The 19,726-nt window shown below is 48.9% G+C and overlaps 1 protein-coding gene across 4 annotated transcripts; it reads left to right on the top strand.

The window, feature by feature from the left end:
* The first annotated feature begins 175 nt into the window (after positions 1-175).
* On the top strand, positions 176-19,611 carry tnksb (tankyrase, TRF1-interacting ankyrin-related ADP-ribose polymerase b). Of its 4 annotated transcripts, none has more exons than XM_030357921.1 (28): positions 176-656; positions 1,492-1,716; positions 2,016-2,111; positions 2,476-2,512; positions 2,614-2,689; positions 4,360-4,380; positions 5,891-5,985; positions 6,319-6,385; positions 6,680-6,866; positions 7,325-7,446; positions 7,857-7,948; positions 8,639-8,717; positions 9,100-9,271; positions 9,540-9,619; positions 9,971-10,116; positions 10,643-10,808; positions 11,474-11,693; positions 12,067-12,176; positions 12,546-12,734; positions 13,336-13,594; positions 14,000-14,082; positions 14,500-14,620; positions 14,907-15,004; positions 15,325-15,399; positions 15,650-15,764; positions 15,985-16,171; positions 17,240-17,396; positions 17,828-19,611. In XM_030357921.1, exons 1-28 carry the CDS (start codon positions 215-217, stop codon positions 17,912-17,914), a joined length of 3,804 nt encoding a protein of 1,267 aa, XP_030213781.1. In that variant the 5' UTR covers positions 176-214; the 3' UTR covers positions 17,915-19,611. The 4 variants fall into 4 exon arrangements, with proteins under 4 accessions (XP_030213781.1, XP_030213783.1, XP_030213782.1 ...); XM_030357922.1 differs by having other exon boundaries at positions 177-656; positions 15,650-15,755; XM_030357923.1 differs by lacking the exon at positions 4,360-4,380.
* The last annotated feature ends 115 nt before the right edge of the window (positions 19,612-19,726 follow it).

Genomic DNA, 19,726 nt, shown 5'->3' with positions numbered 1-19,726 from the left:
TGTGTAATTGACACCATATATGTATGAACACTTATTTGGCGTTAGGCTTTTCTTAAAATAAACTGCATTCATATTAAGCATATAAGTATCCCTGGACCTCTCCAGGTATCTATCTGTAACCTCGTAGAAACAGCTGACAGTCTTCGTAACCGGAAGCAGCACCACTTACACAGGAAACGGGGAGGACTATTATTGTTGCCAGAGAGCTGCGATAATGGCGGTGTCTCGTCGCTCCTCGCAGCAACAGCAAAGTACCATTCAGTCCCCGCCACGGAATAGCTCTCTTATAGCCGGCCCGCCGGGCTCTCCGCCGATGGCGTTGTTGACTTCGACCACCGTACCCCCTGAAGGCGAACGGGAATGCAGCGGAGGAATGGAGATAAGTCTGGCCTCTCCGGATCTACCAGCCGCGGTCCTGGCGAGCAGTGCCAGCTCCACCACAACAACATCGGGTGGCGGTAGCAGCGTCTCGAGTCCGGGCTCCGGCTGTACGAGTCCCACGGACGGGAGCAGTGGCATCGGTGGAGCTTTCAGGGAATTGTTCGAGGCCTGTCGGAATGGAGACGTCTCTCGGGTGAAGAGGCTCGTCGACTCGGTGAATGTAAACGCTAAGGACATGGCCGGGCGAAAATCGACCCCCCTTCATTTCGCTGCGGGTAAGCTGACGCCGTGTCGATTTATTTTCGTCGCTGATTGTGCGATATACGCGACCGTGCTAGCCATCGCCGTGTCATCTCCCTTCTGTATTGCACCCTCTTGCATCGCATGTCGATGCAGTGTTCGCAACCTTTACCCGTGGTGTACCGTGTGTTTTAAGGGTATTGTGCGGACTGGGTCTGCGTAGGCCTTGGTTTTAACAACATGCCCCCACCCATCCCTAAACAAAAGCTCCATTGGCTAGAAAATGGCAACTGTATCGTGTTGCCATGTTTCCACGCTGTTCCCGTTGAATGAACGGCATTCAGCAGGAAAACACATTTCGTCAGTGCTGTACGAAGCGGGACTATTTCCTTCGCCGATTGCACCGTATTACTGGTTGGTTATTTCCAGGTGGTTGTCTCTGTACATAGCACTATAATTCATTGTAGCGTTAGGGTTTATTTACTGTTTACAGTTACACGTTTTAAAAACGTACAGTGAACCGTATGCCGATGACCATAATGTGTATGTACTTGTGCCTGTAGGCTCCACTTTACGATGTTATGTCGTTTTAATTTAGTCAACTTTGGCCCCCTAATTATTGTAGTCTGTAATTCAGAGGGGTGGTCTGTGTTCAGCTGTAGGACCCTCAACTGAAACAGGAGACGGCCCGCTTCCAGAATTCACCCTTTCCGGCTGCCATAAAGTATTGTCAATAAACGTTAGAAAAGTAGTGAGAATAACCCAGAACTGAAATGGTGACGCAATTAAATGTATTCTCAGCGTCTCTGTTGTTTAAACACAGAGAGGAGCACGTGTGAATACAATTGATATCCCCTCCTGCATCCCTAGGTTTTGGCAGAAAAGATGTGGTTGAGCATCTCTTACAGACAGGGGCCAATGTCCATGCCCGGGACGATGGAGGACTCATTCCCTTGCATAATGCCTGCTCGTTTGGCCACGCCGAGGTGGTCAGTCTCCTGTTATGCCAAGGTGCCGACCCCAACGCCCGGGATAACTGGAATTACACCCCTTTACACGAAGCTGCAATCAAGGGCAAGATAGACGTTTGCATTGGTGAGTTCTAAAGTTTAAGAATTGCTCCAAATTAATGCAACTCCTTGTGCTTCTGTCTTTGTTCAAAATTACTATTTGACTGGCTGGCGGTGTAGTATGTGTTGAAGCAAAAGGATGCTTTTGGTTAATTTCTTAATGATAATTGCTTTTGTCAGTGAAATAGATTAATAATTAGGGATTTTTACATTGAAATAATTATACTACTTGGCCTAATGAATAATGTAATGTAGTGGCTTAATTAATCCCTTTTTTTAGAATGAAAACATCATGTTTCTTCTCACGTTTTTGTCGTTGCTTAGTCCTACTGCAGCACGGAGCTGATCCTAATATCCGCAACACAGATGGTAAATCTGCCTTGGATTTGGCTGACCCCTCAGCCAAAGCTGTACTAACCGGTCAGTATCTCAACTCAAATCTTCTCCACTGTCACACTTCCAGATTTATTGTATTTTATGTAAGGTCCTATTTTGTCATCAACGTATTAGGTATCCATACAAATCAGGACTGGTGTTAATGTTTCTGTTTGGCTATTAGCAAGCAAGGCTCAAAAGTTAGGTGCTATTATAAATCATTGTGTATTTTGGCATCAAGGTTGTGTGCGGTATTTCTCTAGCTATACAATCGTGAACTCGATACAAAATAACCATCTGACAATAATTAGTTCTTGCTGACTTTTATGTCATGGGCAAACATGCAACCTATCACTATAAACAAAATCAGCATTCCTGTTAAATATACTATGTCATTATTCTGATCTAGGTGAATACAAGAAGGATGAGCTCCTGGAGGCAGCCAGGTGGGAACATACACTAAGTTTTCCCATCACATTTTCTGTTATTGTCCACATGCTGAGCCCCTCAGAGCCACGCTGACCCATTGCTCTGGTTGTTCCCGCAGGAGTGGGAATGAGGAGAAGCTCATGGCTCTGCTTACTCCATTGAATGTCAACTGCCACGCCAGCGACGGTCGCAAGGTAAGACTTTGCCTGCCCCGACGCATCACAGGACGGGTCAGGAAATACCTATCTGCAACAAATAACAAGTGTATATTAACATGTGTAAAAAAAAAATATATATATATATATATATATATATATATATATATATATATATATATATATATATATATATATATAAAGCAATGTGTGTTTGATGAAAAAGCACCCTTTGAGTGTGGATGGATAAACAACAGTACTGAAATTTATGAAGTAATGTTGTTACTAAGAAGGATTTTTAGCAGGGGATCCTGCACATTTAGTAAACTGATGATACACGCTTCTAGTCTTAATACATGTTTTTATTTTAATAAGCTATTGAGTCTCAAACCATTTTATACAGCCTGTGGTATTCACATAACACCTCTTGCTCTGACGTATAATTTGTTTTGTCTTTATCATCTCCACAGTGTAGGCTCAGGTTGTCACTTAGTGATTTTCCCTTCTGTTCATAACCTCTTGAATATGGTGTTATGTGCACATATTTGTTGGGTATTGATAACTTGAAGCCCAAAGGGGTCAGTGTCATATGGTTGGCCTAACTTTCCCTTTCGGGATAATTTGCTTTTGTTAGCAAAGGTACAGAAAAGTACACTGCTTAGTAGATATTTTTAGTGCTGCTGCCACCGTTTAAAAAGGGCCAGATGTGTGGTTCTTTATCTAGTTCAACCCGTGTAGTTTCAGCAGGTCTCCCTCTGCAGTGATTTTTCTTGTGTGTAAATGTTGACTTTTTCACACTGAAGACTGGGACTATCTTCGAGTGGGGAATAGGAAAAGTGGTTTGGGTTAGTTTTGGCTCTGTGAATTTCCCTTTCGATGTTCTCACGTGACTTGACGGAATAAACAAACCCAGACAAGTTGTTTTACATTTGGCGGATGTCTGATTCCCAAAGTGCTGGTGATGTGCTGATTTGAATAATTTAGGACTAGCTTAAGGATTCATATTACTCGTATAACTACATTCAACCGACATTATTTATCCAGGCATTAGTGTAGATGGAATTAATTATTGAAACATGGTCTTATCAAAACATTTTACTTGGAAGAACCCGGAGACGGGTTATTTATGTTACCATAATAAATAATTGTGTATGTTTGTATCGTATATTTAAAAAATCCATATAAAAAAAGAAAAAGTTCTGAACTGAACCCCCATTGTGGCCATTATAAATCCCACTAGCCCGTGCCCTTCATTCAATATTGAGAAAAGATTTCTCATTTTTTGTGTTTAGTTCAAGAGTTTAGCTTCTACATTAACTAAGTCAAACAGTTGGGCTCAGCCTCCCACCCCCCTCGCTGCAGCTCGGGTTCCAATGCAGGTCTGGGGGGGGAAGTGGACCCAGACCGCCATGAAAGACCCGCCCCCGGGGGTGGTCGTGGACCCCGACTGAACCACTGAGAGCCATGAACACCCCTGCTTTGTTTTATTATTTTTAGAGAGCCCAATAATAATTTTTGTAACCCCAAAGCTGTTGTACTCTGCCCTGCTCTCAATGAAGACCTAGGCCTATAGACCTAGGACTATATACCTAGACCTGTAGACCTAGGCTTGTGTTTCAGGGAGAACTGCTGTGACCAAGATGCTATCATTTTGTAATTTTTTGTTTCGTTTTGTTTTCCGTGTGACTCTGGCAACATTTGTCGATCAGTCAACATCCCAAAAAATGCTGGTAAGTTGACCTTGATAACTGCCACTTGATTGATGCACTGTTGTGATTTTTATTTATTTTTATTTTTTAGTCTGTTAATCCATTATTTGACCAATGAGCTGGCTGTCACACGTTAATTGCACACCACGGACCTTGGTGTATGGGTCACCCTCATCTTTCCCGCCCTAATGCTCGTATGTGTGTGTCTGAGTGTGTCTGTGTGTGTGTGTGTGTGTGTGTGTGTGTGTGAGGAAAAAGGATGGACTGTGTTGGGGACGGGAAGAGTGTGCGTGGGTGGTAGTTGCGTTGAGCGGACACCCTCCAACCGTGTTCGGCTTGGAGAGGATCGCCATATTTCTCCATCGCTTGCTCTCGATGCCTCTCTTCACTCTCTGCACCCGTTCCAAATGAAACCTCCTACTCACTCACACTCGGTCTTTAGCTACTTGCTCGCCAAGCCACGGTGTCTATTCTTTATAATCATTTAATTGTATTTATGTGCTCTATGATCACTCATGCATGCTCAAAGGCCTGCACCCTGCATTGTGTCAATATGTTTAATACATGTTTATGTGGGAATGTGTGCATCCCCCCCCCCTCCCCATGTTGTAACTGTACTAGTATTTGTAGTGCATATACTGTACCATTGCCTTTGGTGCTGTGCAGCCCTCAGTAATTTGACTCCCTTTGATCGTTCACATTATCCTAACACTGGATGACGCCACCTTGATTTGTTTGCCTGCTCTTTGCCCAACAGACGCTGTCAGTGTGTTGAGGTTGTCTTGTACAATGGGCATTTTGGTTTTGATCTTCAGCCATGTGCATGAGAATTTAGAGTTAAATAGCCCCCCCCCCCCCCCCCCCCGTTCTGCCCCATCACCCCAACCCTTTCACGGTGGAGTAGACCTGCACTTGATTTGGAGGATTAATTTGTTTGAAGAATCTGCTTTGCGGCTTCGCTTTAACTAACATCAATTTTTTTTGTCTGCCAAAAAAAACCGCTCTATAACAGCCTTACTTACCTCATCCCTCTACGCATTCTTAAGCTTTTTTTCGCAAAGTTTTTTTTTATTCTTTTTTAATCTCCAATACCGACTAGCCGGGTCACCTCAGTTTGATTGGTTTGTTTTTTAAAAGCCCCAGTGCCCCAAGGAAAGTTTGGCTTCCATAAGGTTCTCCCTCGGTGGGTCAGTGCTAGTCGAGGTTGACGCCCTGCTGGCTCCCGTTGACAGCCAGCCCGCTGCCCAGAGTGGCTCAGCGTTTGGGGGGCAGGGCCTCCCCCCCAAGGAAAGCCTCCATCCACCACCGTCGTTGTCGTCGTCGTTACCATCCATCCGCAACTTACAGAGTGAAGGCTTGCGCAGCACATTGCTTCCGGCCCTAATCAGCCCCCCCCCCCCCCTGCCCTTCATGCCTCCGCATCCCTTACACCCCACCTCAGTCCAAAGGCAGCACCTGACATACTCCCGCACCCCACGTGCCACTGGCGCCCTAACCAGACGAGGTGCCTGTCTCCCTCTGTCTCCCACAGTCAACGCCGCTGCACCTGGCTGCCGGGTACAACCGCGTCCGCATCGTCCAGCTCCTCCTGCAGCACGGTGCCGACGTCCACGCCAAGGACAAAGGGTGAGGCGCCTCTCTGGGTCGCTGGCGGCCCTGTTTAAACCATGTAGAGGTGTTCACATAAAGTAGGGCTGTTTTTACTTGCATTGAGAAAAAATATGATCACTTTTTTTTGTTGAGCCATTGGACTACTCTATTTGTATATGGTCCAACCCTCCGGATATTGATCTGCCATAAGCCAAATATCACACTTGTCACATTAACAAAACTCTTTTTTTTTTTGGGGGGGAATTCCTGTGGTGTGAAAGGGTGTTGACCTTTTTGACCTTATGTTAGGCTAGGGAAGTTTTACAATCTATGCTGACCTATCCCGTCCTCTTCATCCTCCCCCAACAGAGGTCTGGTTCCACTTCACAACGCCTGCTCCTACGGTCACTTTGAGGTCACAGAGCTCCTGCTTAAAGTAAGGCCCATGTGCACGCTATCTTACAAACACTATTTCAGTCTCATTGGATAATGGGAATGTTCTCATCCGCCATGAATGTACATAAATCACTCATTTTATAAACATTTAGTGGCCATGGGTTCATATATCCTGAGCTTTGGTTTGCCTCGGTGGAAAATCAGACACCTTAGCCTAGCAGTGTTAATGGCGTTCTCTACCAGTTGAGCCACTCGGGACCACAGAGCATGAACATCACATGGCCCGACCTATCTCTTAACACGTATGTTCTGTCCCCCGTCCCTCCTCCCGCAGCACGGGGCCTGTGTCAACGCCATGGACCTGTGGCAGTTCACGCCGCTGCACGAGGCCGCCTCCAAGAACCGCGTGGAGGTGTGCTCGCTCCTGCTGAGCCACGGCGCGGACCCCACCCTGCTCAACTGCCACAGCAAGAGCGCCGTGGACATGGCCCCCACCCCGGAGCTCAAGGAGAGACTCACCTGTGAGCATGTGCACACACACACACTGTAATTGTCAATCCTGCAGTAGGGGTGGTAATCATTCGGTATCTCACAATCTAGATTAAAAATGGATTATGTTTCGGGACATTGTGTACTAATTTCAGGATCAAGTCCGCTGTGTGCTAAGAAAGGACGTGGGGTAAATTATTGCATGAAAGCAGAGAAGAAGATTATTGATTAGAAAAAGTAATTACGATGAATCGTAAAAATCTAAACACAATGGATGAATTAAGACAGGGAAATAAATAAAGTAAAGAATAACATAATTCAGAAATGATAGAAGATTGATATGTGATTATTATACCCCTACCCTGCTGACATTTTGTACAAAACGCTTATAAATGACTCAGAAAAAGAATCCTCATCAGTTTTTCATGGCAGTATGTTTGAGGCCCACTTACAATTGTACATCTCTCTTTGTCTTTTCCGTGACTTGTAGACGAGTTCAAAGGTCACTCGCTGCTCCAGGCAGCGCGGGAGGCCGACATGGCCAAGGTAAAGAAGACCCTGGCCCTGGAGATCATCAGCTTCAAGCACCCCCAGACCAACGAGACGGCCCTGGTAGGAAGCACCCTTTGTCCCGACGCACCGTGCGAATTAGAAAGCACCGCCAGGCCAACAAGAAAGCCCTTGGAGGAAGCGCCCTTTATTCCAACGCACCCTTTATCCCAACGTACTGTTGATATTAGAAAGCACCCCCAGACCAATGAGACCGCCCTGGTAGACACTAGCCTGTATCCGATGGCAAAGTTTGTGTTACAGCACGCTTTCTGGATTTTTCGATTTGCTGTATTGATATGATTTAGATTGAGACGTCATTGGTCCCTTTGCGCAGCCAATGCGCCTCAGTGTGAAAAAATGAAGGTTTAATTAACGTGCTCGGAGGAGTAGATTAGCACAAAGAGACTCCTGGCAAATCCTAATCCTGTGTGTTGACCCGAGTGTTAACGAGCTGCTCCTGTGTTTCACAGCATTGTGCGGTGGCCTCCCCTCACCCCAAGCGCAAACAGGTGACCGAGCTGTTGCTGCGCAAGGGAGCCAACATCAACGAGAAGAACAAAGAGTAAGAACAGCCAATCATGAGACGGCTGCTATCTGCCAGGATAATAGTGTGCCGGTGGACTGGATTCTCCTCCAAGGGAAACCGCTCCCCACGGACGTTTGGGGTGGTGGTTGACTTGACTCGGGGAAACCGCAATTCAAACCTGATACAGGGCTCCTTTGATGCAAGATCAAACAGCTGCTGTAACTATGTTGCTAGCGAGCTTAGATGCTTCTGGCTAGATTAGACACGGTTGTAGTTGAGTCACCGCGGTTGTTTTTGCATCCAAGCCCTTTTTGGCAACAGCAAATTTAATTGGTTAAATTAACACACATGGCGTTATAACGAAACAACATAAAATGTAAGCCATAGCATTTCAGCTAAATGAAAACATTATATAATTGGAACTATTGACAACTGAGTTGATTGATAAGCCGTAATGTAAGCCTTTATTTTTTTTTAAGTGTTGACTTTGCCTCATCTCAACGCCTTGCCCCGTGGGCTCTGATCACTCCCTTCCTTGACCCGTGGGCTCTGATCACTCCCTTCCTTGACCCGTGGGCTCTGATCACTCCCTTCCTTGACCCGTGGGCTCTGATCACTCCCTTCCTTGACCCGTGGGCTCTGATCACTCCCTTCCTTGACCCGTGGGCTCTGATCACTCCCTTCCTTGACCCGTGGGCTCTGATCACTCCCTTCCTTGTGTTGCAGCTTCATGACGCCACTTCATGTTGCCGCTGAGAGGGCGCACAACGACATCTTGGAGGTCCTGCAGAAGCATGGAGCCAAGGTACCGGCCCGTACCCTGTTCACCACGCGTTGACCCTGGCTAGCCTCTCGTTACAGACGCACAGCTACGGAGGGATGAGAACATCGATCATCGTAGCACTCGGGGCATTAATGATGTGTGCCAATTAGAAATCAACCTTCAGCTTGTTCTGCACGTCCTCTAGTAGAAAATAGTTCAACTAAGGCACACAAGAACAACTTTGATTTGAGCCCAGCATGGTTTTCCCTTACTCCGCTAAATCATTACCCTGTTTGGTGAAGTACATCACCAACGATGGGCAATACAACCCTAATTGTAAATCATCACCTCGATCCTCATTCCTGAACCAGTCCTGCGTTGCTAAAGGCCTCTCTGTTGCCCCTCTCTCCCCCCGCGCCACCAGGTCAACGCGGTGGACACGCTGGGGCAGACCTCCCTCCACCGGGCGGCGCTGGCGGGCCACATCCAGACCTGCAGGCTGCTGCTGAGCTACGGCGCCGACCCCTCCATCGTGTCCCTGCAGGGCTTCACTGCTGCCCAGATGGGCAACGAGGCGGTGCAGCAGATCCTCAACGGTAAGCCCTGGTCTGGGTGGGAGCCCCTCCCAGCGCAGAAAGGCCCTGGGCTTGATTCCCCATATGCTCCACAATCTACCTGACTGTAGCTAACCTAGAATCAGCAGAAAGACGAGCAATTCACTGAGTTGAGTATGTTTGTTTTTGCTAAATGGAAAAAAAGTAGTAAATGGTATAAACTTGCCGATCTCCAACGGTGTGTTGACGCTGCTCAAGACGTTTGGTTAATGAATGGTAGCTGATGATTGCTATGTCTTTGTTCCTCCAGAGAACGTCCCCACCCGTAACTCCGACGTGGACTATCGGTTCCTGGAGGCGGCCAAAGCCGGTGACCTGGACACGGTGCAGGTATGTCCTCTGGCTGAGTGGCCGGGCACTCCTCCTCTGCTGGCCTTCTTACACTGTAATATACTGTAGTCCATTACACATCACCCACTGTGGCTTGATTGCCAGGAAGTTTAAGGATTTTGGATGGTGGTAATATACAGAAACTGAAAAATAAAACCCTTTTTCTAAATTGATATTTCATTAGGAGCGCTTCACTGGAGAGCTCTTCAGCTCTCCAGTGAAGTGCATCTCATGAAATATCAATCCCATTTTTAGAAATATTTAAATGAGCCCATCCAGACCACACTGCGGAATACATCCGAATCACAGGGTGTGTGTTAATCATAGTGCGTGTGTCTCTGTGCACGGCAGCAACTGTGCACGCCGCAGAACGTCAACTGCCGAGACCTGGAGGGGCGCCACTCTACGCCGCTCCACTTTGCCGCCGGCTACAACCGCGTGGCGGTGGTGGAGTACCTGCTGCACCACGGCGCCGACGTCCACGCCAAAGACAAGGGGTGAGCGCCACAGAGGGTTGAGTTCTTCTTCTTATTGTGTTATAATACAACACAATATATAGCATTTGGTGAAATGGGCTGCATTTATTTAGCGTTTTTTTTTTTGTAACCAGTGGCCACCCAAAGCGCTTTACAATGTAGCCTGACATTCTTAGACACATTCCCACACCGACTGCAGCGTCAGCCATGCGAGGCGACAGCCACCTCGTCGGGGAGCCGTCGGTTAGGTGCCTTGCTCAGGGACACCTCGACGCTAGGAGGAGGTTTTTACCACCAAGGCTGTCAAAACCTCTGACAAGCTTCTGACAGTCAATCAGACGTTTAATTAATTTCCGGGCTGTCCTACGTACCCCAACAACCGTCTGACAAATGTTGCCGCAAGGCTGTCAAACTTCACACACAAACGGTCTGTCATTTCCGGGACGCGCTCCAAACATTGCGAGGGATAAGTATATTTATATGTCCATGTAGATGTTAATCCTAACATCCATACCCCTAACCCCCCCCCCCCCCCCCCCCCCCCCAGCGGTCTGGTGCCCCTCCACAACGCGTGCTCCTACGGCCACTACGAGGTGGCGGAGCTCCTGGTCCGGCACGGGGCCTCGGTCAACGTGGCGGACCTCTGGAAGTTCACCCCGCTGCACGAGGCCGCCGCCAAGGGGAAGTACGAGATCTGCAAGCTGCTGCTCAAGGTGAGGCCCGGGGTCACTGGGCCAGCCCCCAGGTCCACAGGCGACCTCCTCTAGGTATCCTGGGGATACCCCCCCCTTACCGGCGCCCTCCTCTAGGTATCCTGGGGATACCCCCCCCCCTTACCTGCAACCTCCTCTAGGTATCCTGGGGATACCCCCCCCCCCCCTTACCGGCAACCTCCTCTAGGTATCCTGGGGATACCCCCCCCCCTTACCGGCAACCTCCTCTCGGTATCCTCGGGATACCCCCCCCCCCTTACCGGCAACCTCCTCTAGGTATCCTGGGGATACCCCCCCCCCTTACCGCAACCTCCTCTCGGTATCCTCGGATACCCCCCCCCCCCCCCCCCCCCCCCCTTACCGGCACCTCAGTGGCTCCTGAATGTTCCCGTGTTCCAGTTTGTTACCGAGGTGCTTTGGAGCCGAGCGAGAGCTTCTGGATTCATTGAGGAGCGGATAATCTTCCTGTTCATACATTTCGTTAAGATGGAGAATGAGCCCCCCCTAGCATGAAAATCTAAATGAAAACCCACTTCAATCAACTGATTCTCCTATCATCAATCAGGGCCGTGTTCTTTGTCATAAGAACGACCAGCCTAGACTTCACATTTGGCAATGAAACCCTTTGACCACACATTAAAAAACACTTCCCCCCCCCCAACCAGCACGGAGCGGACCCCACCAAGAAGAACCGTGACGGCAACATGCCCCTGGACATGGTGAAGGACGGGGACACGGACATCCAGGACCTGCTGCGCGGCGACGCCGCCCTGCTGGACGCCGCCAAGAAGGGCTGCCTGGCCCGCGTGCAGAAGCTCTGCTCCCCGGAGAACATCAACTGCAGGGACACGCAGGGCCGCAACTCCACACCGCTGCACCTCGCAGGTATGTCAGGGGGGGCCCCCCGGCTGAGCCCAGCGGGCCGACGGGTCGGAGGTCATGGCGGCAGGGTTGTTGAATGTGTGGGGGAGAACGGTGTATGGTTTGTTGTGTTGTCGATAAAGTATTTGTTCATGCATTCAAACGGTGTGACTGAATGTGTTCAACGCGTTCTGTGATGTTGCTTATTGAACGGCTACAGGGATCAAGGTTTCTTGCTCAGCGGAAATGTAGAGAATTCAGCGTTTTGTTTTTCTGTGTACTGGCACTGAAATCACAAAGCTTGCATATTTGACCTTTGACTTTAAAAAGCGTGTATTTTCGCAAAATGCTGATGCTATAGCTCCAAGTTCAAAAAGTGTATGCGTGTGTCCCCCAGCCGGCTACAACAACCTGGAGGTGGCAGAGTACCTGCTGGAGCACGGGGCCGACGTCAACGCCCAGGACAAGGGGGGCCTCATCCCCCTACACAACGCCGCCTCCTACGGGGTGAGGTCCCACCGCACCACGTACCCCACTAGGCTAACCTAATGCTACAATGGGACTCGTGTCATTGTAGCCCACACATTGTAGCATGATATCGACCTCCACAAACCCTTTTAAAACGTGTCCTCGCCTTCAGTTTAATAAACAATGTCTGCGTCGCCCACACGGACAAGCCAACACGACGGCATGAAAAACTATTCAACAAGGCTGCCAGAACAAATTAAAAATAATTATAGCATTATGACTAATACTATGACAATAACATGATAGCAATTATACTGTAGACAAGCCACACCTAATTATCAATTCATGTGTCGCGTTGCGCCCCCCCGTCTGCTCCTCTGACCTCCGTCTCGTCCCCCCCCCCGGCAGCACGTGGACATCGCGGCGCTGCTCATCAAGTACAACACGTGCGTGAACGCCACGGACAAGTGGGCCTTCACGCCGCTCCATGAGGCGGCCCAGAAGGGCCGCACGCAGCTGTGTGCCCTGCTGCTGGCGCACGGCGCCGACCCCACCATGAAGAACCAGGAGGGGCAGACGGCCCTGGACCTGGCCACGGTAGGCACCGGCCCCCCACTGCCCCCCTAGAGGGCCCCGGAGAGACCCTGGTCCAGCACAAACATGTCCTAGCAGTGCTAGGGCCTAACATGATGATGGGTTGGTTCTACCGATCCAACCGAGAGAGAGAGGAAGCCGCTAAATGGAAGACCTGCTTTATGAGTATTAATAGTGCATAAAAAGCATTTACATTAAGGGAATGTAGCAGACGCTTTCATCCAAAGCAATAAGTACATTTGTCAGAAGAAAGAGAAACAACAATGTTTCGCTGTCGGTACGGTGAAGATGTTCATAGAAACAAGTGCCAGGCACTTACAAATGCAAGTTTAACCCATTCTCCGTAGACAACAAAGATTGCAAGGATAAGACGCTACACATAAAAAAATCTTTAAGTGCCAGCTATTGAAGAAAGAACTAAGTATTAAGCACCAAGTACTTGAAGTATGGGTTACAACCCTGTTCTTGGAGTTGGATAGTGTCTCGCCTAGCATTGTAATGCTAGCTGCACTGCTCCCCTTTCAGACCCACGTAAGCCACACTCCTGCCCTCCTGGATCCTGACGTCTCTCGTCTGTTTGTCCGTCTGTGTCTCTGTCCCGTAGGCGGACGACATCCGGGCCCTCCTGACAGACGCCATGCCTCCAGACGCCCTGCCCAGCTGCTTCAAGCCCCAGGCCACGGTGGTCAGCGCCTCGGTCATCTCCCCGGCCTCCACGCCCTCCTGCCTGTCGGCGGCCAGCAGCATGGACAACCTGTCGGGCCCGCTGGGCGACCTGGCCGGGGCGGCGGGGGCCTCGGGGGGCAGCGGCGCCTCCGGGGTGGCTGACGGCGCCTCGGGCTCGGACCGCAAGGACGGAGAGAGTGAGTGGGGGCTCTGGTTCAGGGGGGCCATGGCGGCACTCACTACCACTAGATGGGCCTGTTGATGTTTATGGTGGGAAGTGTGTCGAGGAATGGGAAAACACACAAGGCAGCACGTGGCTCGATCTGAGAGGTTTTGAGGTCACTTGATTCGGATATGTTGGTAAAAATTGTAAGGATAAAAATGTACGATTTTTTTATTTGTTTTCCTAAAATAAAAATAAAACAACACTGCACATAAGGTCAAATTTGACATACCAGTGTCTTGAAAAGGTCAGTATGCTCCAACCAGGCTTGCAGTGATCCTTGAAGACGGTTATGGATTCTGTGGTGGTTTGGACGCTGTGGAGGATGTGGTGTGGTGTGTTGTGCTGTGATAACCTGGTCTTTTGGTCTGCGTTGCAGTGGCGATGCTGGACATGAACATCAGCCAGTTCCTGAAGACCCTGGGCCTGGAACACCTCAGGGACATCTTTGAGAGGGAACAGGTCAGCCCAGCTCACCCAGCCTCCGACACATTCATCATCCTCTCTAGGAAAGGATGACCATCCCATCCGTTTTTAATGGTTGTTTTATAGGACCATGATTCGCTTTAAAGCCATACTGACCTGCTGTGTTCTATTCGAGTCAAATACGGATATTTAATTTTACATTGGGTACCAGATTAGTTCATAGTTAATTTCAACCCATCTCCTGGCTGTAGGACTACTGTGACTAAATATACCAGTTTATTTGGCTTCAAGTCTCTAAAAGCTTTAAATTTGTCTTCTTGGGATTCTGAACGATTTACTAAACTATGAACTCCTGTTTCTCTCTGTCTCTGTCTGTGCGTCTCTCTGTCTGTGTGTGCGTCTCTGTGGGCGTCTCTCTGTGTCTGTGTGCATTTCCTCCATCTCTCTCCTCAGATCACGCTGGACGTGCTAGCAGACATGGGCCACGAGGAGCTGAAGGAGATCGGGATCAACGCCTACGGCCATCGCCACAAGCTCATCAAGGGCATCGAGCGGCTGCTGGGGGGCCAGCAAGGTGAGGCGCGGGCCGTCCATCTCTCCGTGCTCGTCCTGAATCAGCCTCCACACCACAGTCTCACACACGTCCATGTGCACGGCCCACTAGGGAGAGTATCGATGTGTCTGGATGCCTTCCTCCAGTGGTTAAATGGATTCTTCAGGGTTACTGTGCAGATCAATACATCTTTTAGTTACATCACTTTTTTTATTTATTGTTTTGTAACCCTAAGGTCACATGTCTTCTTTCAGCCTATCGCGTCCCCCATTGTGACTTAACAGTGTTTCTCTTTTCTGGGGTCTAGGTGCCAACCCCTACCTGACATTCCACTGTGCCAACCAGGGCACGGTCCTGATCGACCTGGCCTCCGATGACAAGGAGTGCCAGTCTGTGGAGGAGGAGGTGGGTTGGAGCGTTGAACCTTCTACCTTCTGGTACTTCTCTAGTCCAGTTGATATCTGTATAAACTGGACTCGGTACTCTGGTTTCTGTATAAATACTTTAATAACATGGGTAACTCTCTAAAAAAAAGGCTAAACCACACCTTCTAAAAAGTCTTGTCAACTGATTTGTCTATGCCAGTGACTGATCATACTGATCATCTTACACTATCATGTCTAGTGGTCAAAGTCTGTCAATGTACACTATCGGGTTCTTTTTTGTCTTCCTCCCCGAGATCAAATCAATGGCTGCTGCTAAGTGTTTGCGTGTTTGTGTTTCAGATGCAAAGCACTATCCGAGAGCACAGAGACGGGGGCAACGCAGGGGGCGTTTTCAGCCGTTACAACATCATCAAGGTCCTTACTTCTACAATCACCATTTAGTTCCACTTCCTGTTTCCCTTAGCTTACATCTAGGCTCTTCTGATTGGTCCATGAGCTAGGATGCTGGTTCAATACGCATCTTGTTGTTTGCAAGTTGAGTGGGTCATAAAATAAAGGCTGTGTCAGCTTTTATTTCAAGTCCAAACCCAACGACAAATGTCAGCGGCGAGGCCCGTCCGTCTCACAGTGTTTGTCCTGACCGGTGTCTCATGCCCTCCCACAGATCCAGAAGGTGGTGAACAAGAAGCTGCGGGAGCGCTACACCCACCGGCAGAAGGAGATCGCCGACGAGAACCACAACCACCACAATGAGCGCATGCTCTTCCACGGTAACCAAGGCTAGTTTCCTTCCCTCGGACGCTCGCTCGCTTCCTTCCCTTGATTCCTAGGCTCCTTCTCATGCACCCCCCCCCCCCCCAAGTTCCATCTCTTGAAACCCTAGGCCCCTGCTCCACATACCCGACCCCTCCTCAGGTCTGAATGAAAGCCACACCACAGTCGCAGGCAAAGCATATAACTGGCGGCGGCGCGACTAACCGCACCCCCTCCCCCCGCCAGGCTCCCCCTTCATCAACGCCATCATCCACAAGGGCTTCGACGAGCGGCACGCCTACATCGGGGGCATGTTCGGCGCCGGGATCTACTTCGCCGAGAACTCGTCAAAGAGCAACCAGTACGTGTACGGCATCGGCGGCGGCACGGGCTGCCCCACGCACAAAGACCGCTCCTGCTATCTCTGCCACAGGTCAGTGCCCGCCGTCGACCGCTGACGCATCGGTGTGGTTGTTCCCGCGCAGGGTCCTCTGTGCGCGCACATCCTTCAATGTCGGAATCTGCATAAAATTGAATATAGGTTACTATTAGCCTAATGTACTGGGATATAGGAAATTATTCTTAACGATAGTTCATCTATGGAGTTAGACGTGGCCGGTCTCTGTGGAGACACAGCTCCGGTGTCTTTTGCCGCTTTTCCACTGCCAGCTCGACCCAACTCGACTCGACTCAGCTCGCATTTTTTGCGTTTCTACCGCGAAAACATGGTATCTGGTACCTGAAGTGGCTGCTTTTTCTAGTACCGCCTCGCTCTAGGTTCAAAGCGGCTGAGCTGATGCTAAAAGGTGACGTCGGCAGACGGCCGGCCACTGATTGGCCAGAGAGTGTGACGAAGTCACGAGAGCGACATGGCAACCATGCTGGTAACAGCCATAGCAGCGCCGCAGCCAACATATTCCACTTCTTCAACTTCTTCAACATGCCAGCTAATAATAGTAATGTTATCGATGTCCTCCATTGTTGTTATGTGGGTTCTGTCCATGTGTGGGTTGCGTAGGTGTTGTTTGCGTCGCGTACAAAAATACGTCACGGCCCTTTCGCGCAGCCGACCCCGCCCACGTCCAGGAGGTACTATTTGCGGTGGAAAACGACCCGTGCTGCTACCGTGTCGAGTCGATTTACATGTGCGGTGGAAAAGCGGCATTTGTAGGTTTTTCAGTTAAAAATCACTAATGTCCTTAAAGCACATAAAGTCTGCAGTAAGTGCTCTGCACTAAAGCGATCTGAAGCGGGTAGCAAAAGTTGGACTCAGCGATCCGATTCAACATGGGTCCAGCTGTGTTAGCTGCTGAAACCTGACCGGGCGTCGCCCCACTCCAACGCCATCCTTTCAGGCTTCTGCTAGACAAACCGCTAGAATAGAATTGGGAATAGTCCTATTCATTCCCCACACCCCTTCAGTACCCAGTGTTTAACCTTTACTCCTCCCACTCTCTCCACATCCCCCTCCTATGTGCGCCGTCCCCCTCTGCCCCCACAGACAGATGCTGTTCTGCCGGGTGACCCTGGGGAAGTCCTTCCTCCAATTCAGCGCCATGAAGATGGCCCACGCCCCCCCCGGACACCACTCTGTGATTGGCCGGCCCAGCGTCAACGGCCTGGCCTACGCCGAGTACGTCATCTACCGCGGAGAGCAGGTACGGTGACGCGCGGCGCCTCGTGACGGGGAACAGCGGTCACTTAAGACCACGCTCTTCCTCGACCCACGCCACTTTGTTATTCGTACAGTACGTTGTGTAAATATGTTCAATGCCTTTGGACTTTTCTCGCACCATGTTTTATTTTGATATGGTCCATGTCCAGAATATAACCAGCCATCATTTTTGCTCGACCCCTCTCGCGTTGTTGATGCATTTAGTAATTAGGCAGTTTGCCATCAATCGACCACCATCCACCAGTCTCATTCTTACAACCTTGGATTTAGCACTTCATATCTACCAGCGAGAGTGGTTGAATTGAACAAACGTGTCATGGCTGATTTCCATCTGGACATCCACCATGTCAACAAGGCGTCCTGTACATGCTCCTCAGAGGCCTCAACAGTGCTAATTCTGTGCGTTTCTTTCAGGCCTTCCCGGAGTACCTCATCACCTACCAGATCCTTAAGCCAGAGAGCACACCACAGGCTGCAGCAGCAGCCGAGCAGAAGTCCTAGTCACGCACACACACACAAGCGCACACAGGCGCCCTACGCACACACGCTTCCCAAATGCGCTACACAAACACACACCCACGTGCTACACAAGGACGCTATACCCTGTCGGTTTGCGCAATAGTTTTTTCAACCTTTTATTTTATTATGAAAATGCTGAATAAGCACTCTTCCCTCTATTTGCAACACATACTTCAATTCAGCTCTGTCCCAGTACAGAACATGTTATATTCCCAGTACGCTACAAGGTAAATAATACAATGTATATCCCAATACAGTACAGGGTATACATTACATGGTATATCTCAGTACAGTACAAGGTGTATATAGTAGATGGTATATCTCAGTAAAATACATGGTCTGTATTACATGATGACCCATGGGATAATAATAATTTCCTACTCCTGGTGATGACACGTCAGATTCCAAGCTGACGGTTGTTTTTGTTAGCGTTGGCATGTGCTACAGATGCATGTATGGCCCAATAGCCTGCATGGGTTCCTCTACTGCCCCTCCCCCTACCCGTCACTCTCCACCAATCACAAATCAACCACTACATCAGCAAGGACGCTTGCCAAGACCATGAAGTGTTTGTGTTTATTTTCCTTTAATGACAATCCACTCCAAAATTATCTCCTTGCCTTGTTATTATGAACACACACACACGTGCACACATATACACACAGCATTGTGTGTCGAGATGGGACACACAACCACGCACTACTGCCCCTGGATCAGATGGACAGACGTCTTGGCTCCTCCTGTACAAAGCATCCTCTTGTGACTGTGTTTTTAACGCTAACAAGTAACGCAACACGCACCAGCACAGACGACGACGACATAGTTCTGCTGTACATACGGCTTCTCACGCGACTCACATGTTATTATGCAGCCAGTCTGACGGTCATTGTCTTTTCTTCAAGGTAATTCATTCAGGGGTGTACATTGTTGCAGTTGGAACTTTAAAGGCTTATAGTTGTGCAAGCCCCTTGTGTGATCAAGAGAGGAGGCGTGTATTCCTGTAGGAGACCGGAAGGCCGTGAAGGAGTGTGAACGTTTAGAGTGCATTGTGAGGGCTCATCACCATTAAATAAGCATATAAAACCTGAACAAAAGGCAACTCAACAAACGCTTAGTAATGCATCGTATTGCACGCCATGCATTGTAAATGTGTATTTATACCAATGCAAAGAGCTATCGGCAGAGAAGCTGTATGAACGGCGTGGAGTTAATATTATTGCGTGTGTATGTGAGGGTATCATATCATGTTGAGTACAGACTGCAGTGCACCCCTGCTTTGTTTTTTTTAACGATGCCTTTTTGTTGTACCTACTATACATAAGCAGGCGACCCCTGGGTGCTGCTCCTATGGTCAGTATGGCTCATGAGAGCTTCCCCCCCCCCCCCCCCCGCCTTCATCAGCCCACCTGGGTCTCACTCCCACACGTATGGATTTGCACTTAGAAAACCTATTTAAGTTATTTTGAAATTAATTCTCAAGATGTTACCTTAATTCTCGAGGGTGGGGCCTTGTGTAGTTTTCTTTTATTTTGATGTACAGGTTGTGTAAATGGATGTGTATAACTGTCGATGTTTAACAGAAAACTTGTTGCGAACTGTAAATTACATTTTCTTTCATGCCTTTATCTCCCCTTTTTTCTTTTTTGAATAAACGTCCCAGTAACAGCCTGTTATTTTTATTTCAGTGTGAACGTTGATTATTTTATTTTATTTAGTTTCGTGAGTTCATGAAAGTAGTCTTGCATTGGATCTGTAAACCACTAGCTATCAACATGATGAAACATACATATATTT

This window comes from Gadus morhua, chromosome 6 (assembly GCF_902167405.1).
Source record: "Gadus morhua chromosome 6, gadMor3.0, whole genome shotgun sequence".
NCBI classification, from domain to species: domain Eukaryota; kingdom Metazoa; phylum Chordata; class Actinopteri; order Gadiformes; family Gadidae; genus Gadus; species Gadus morhua.
Note: the sequence above shows the minus strand (reverse complement) of the source record. Positions and strands in the feature narration are given on the sequence as shown.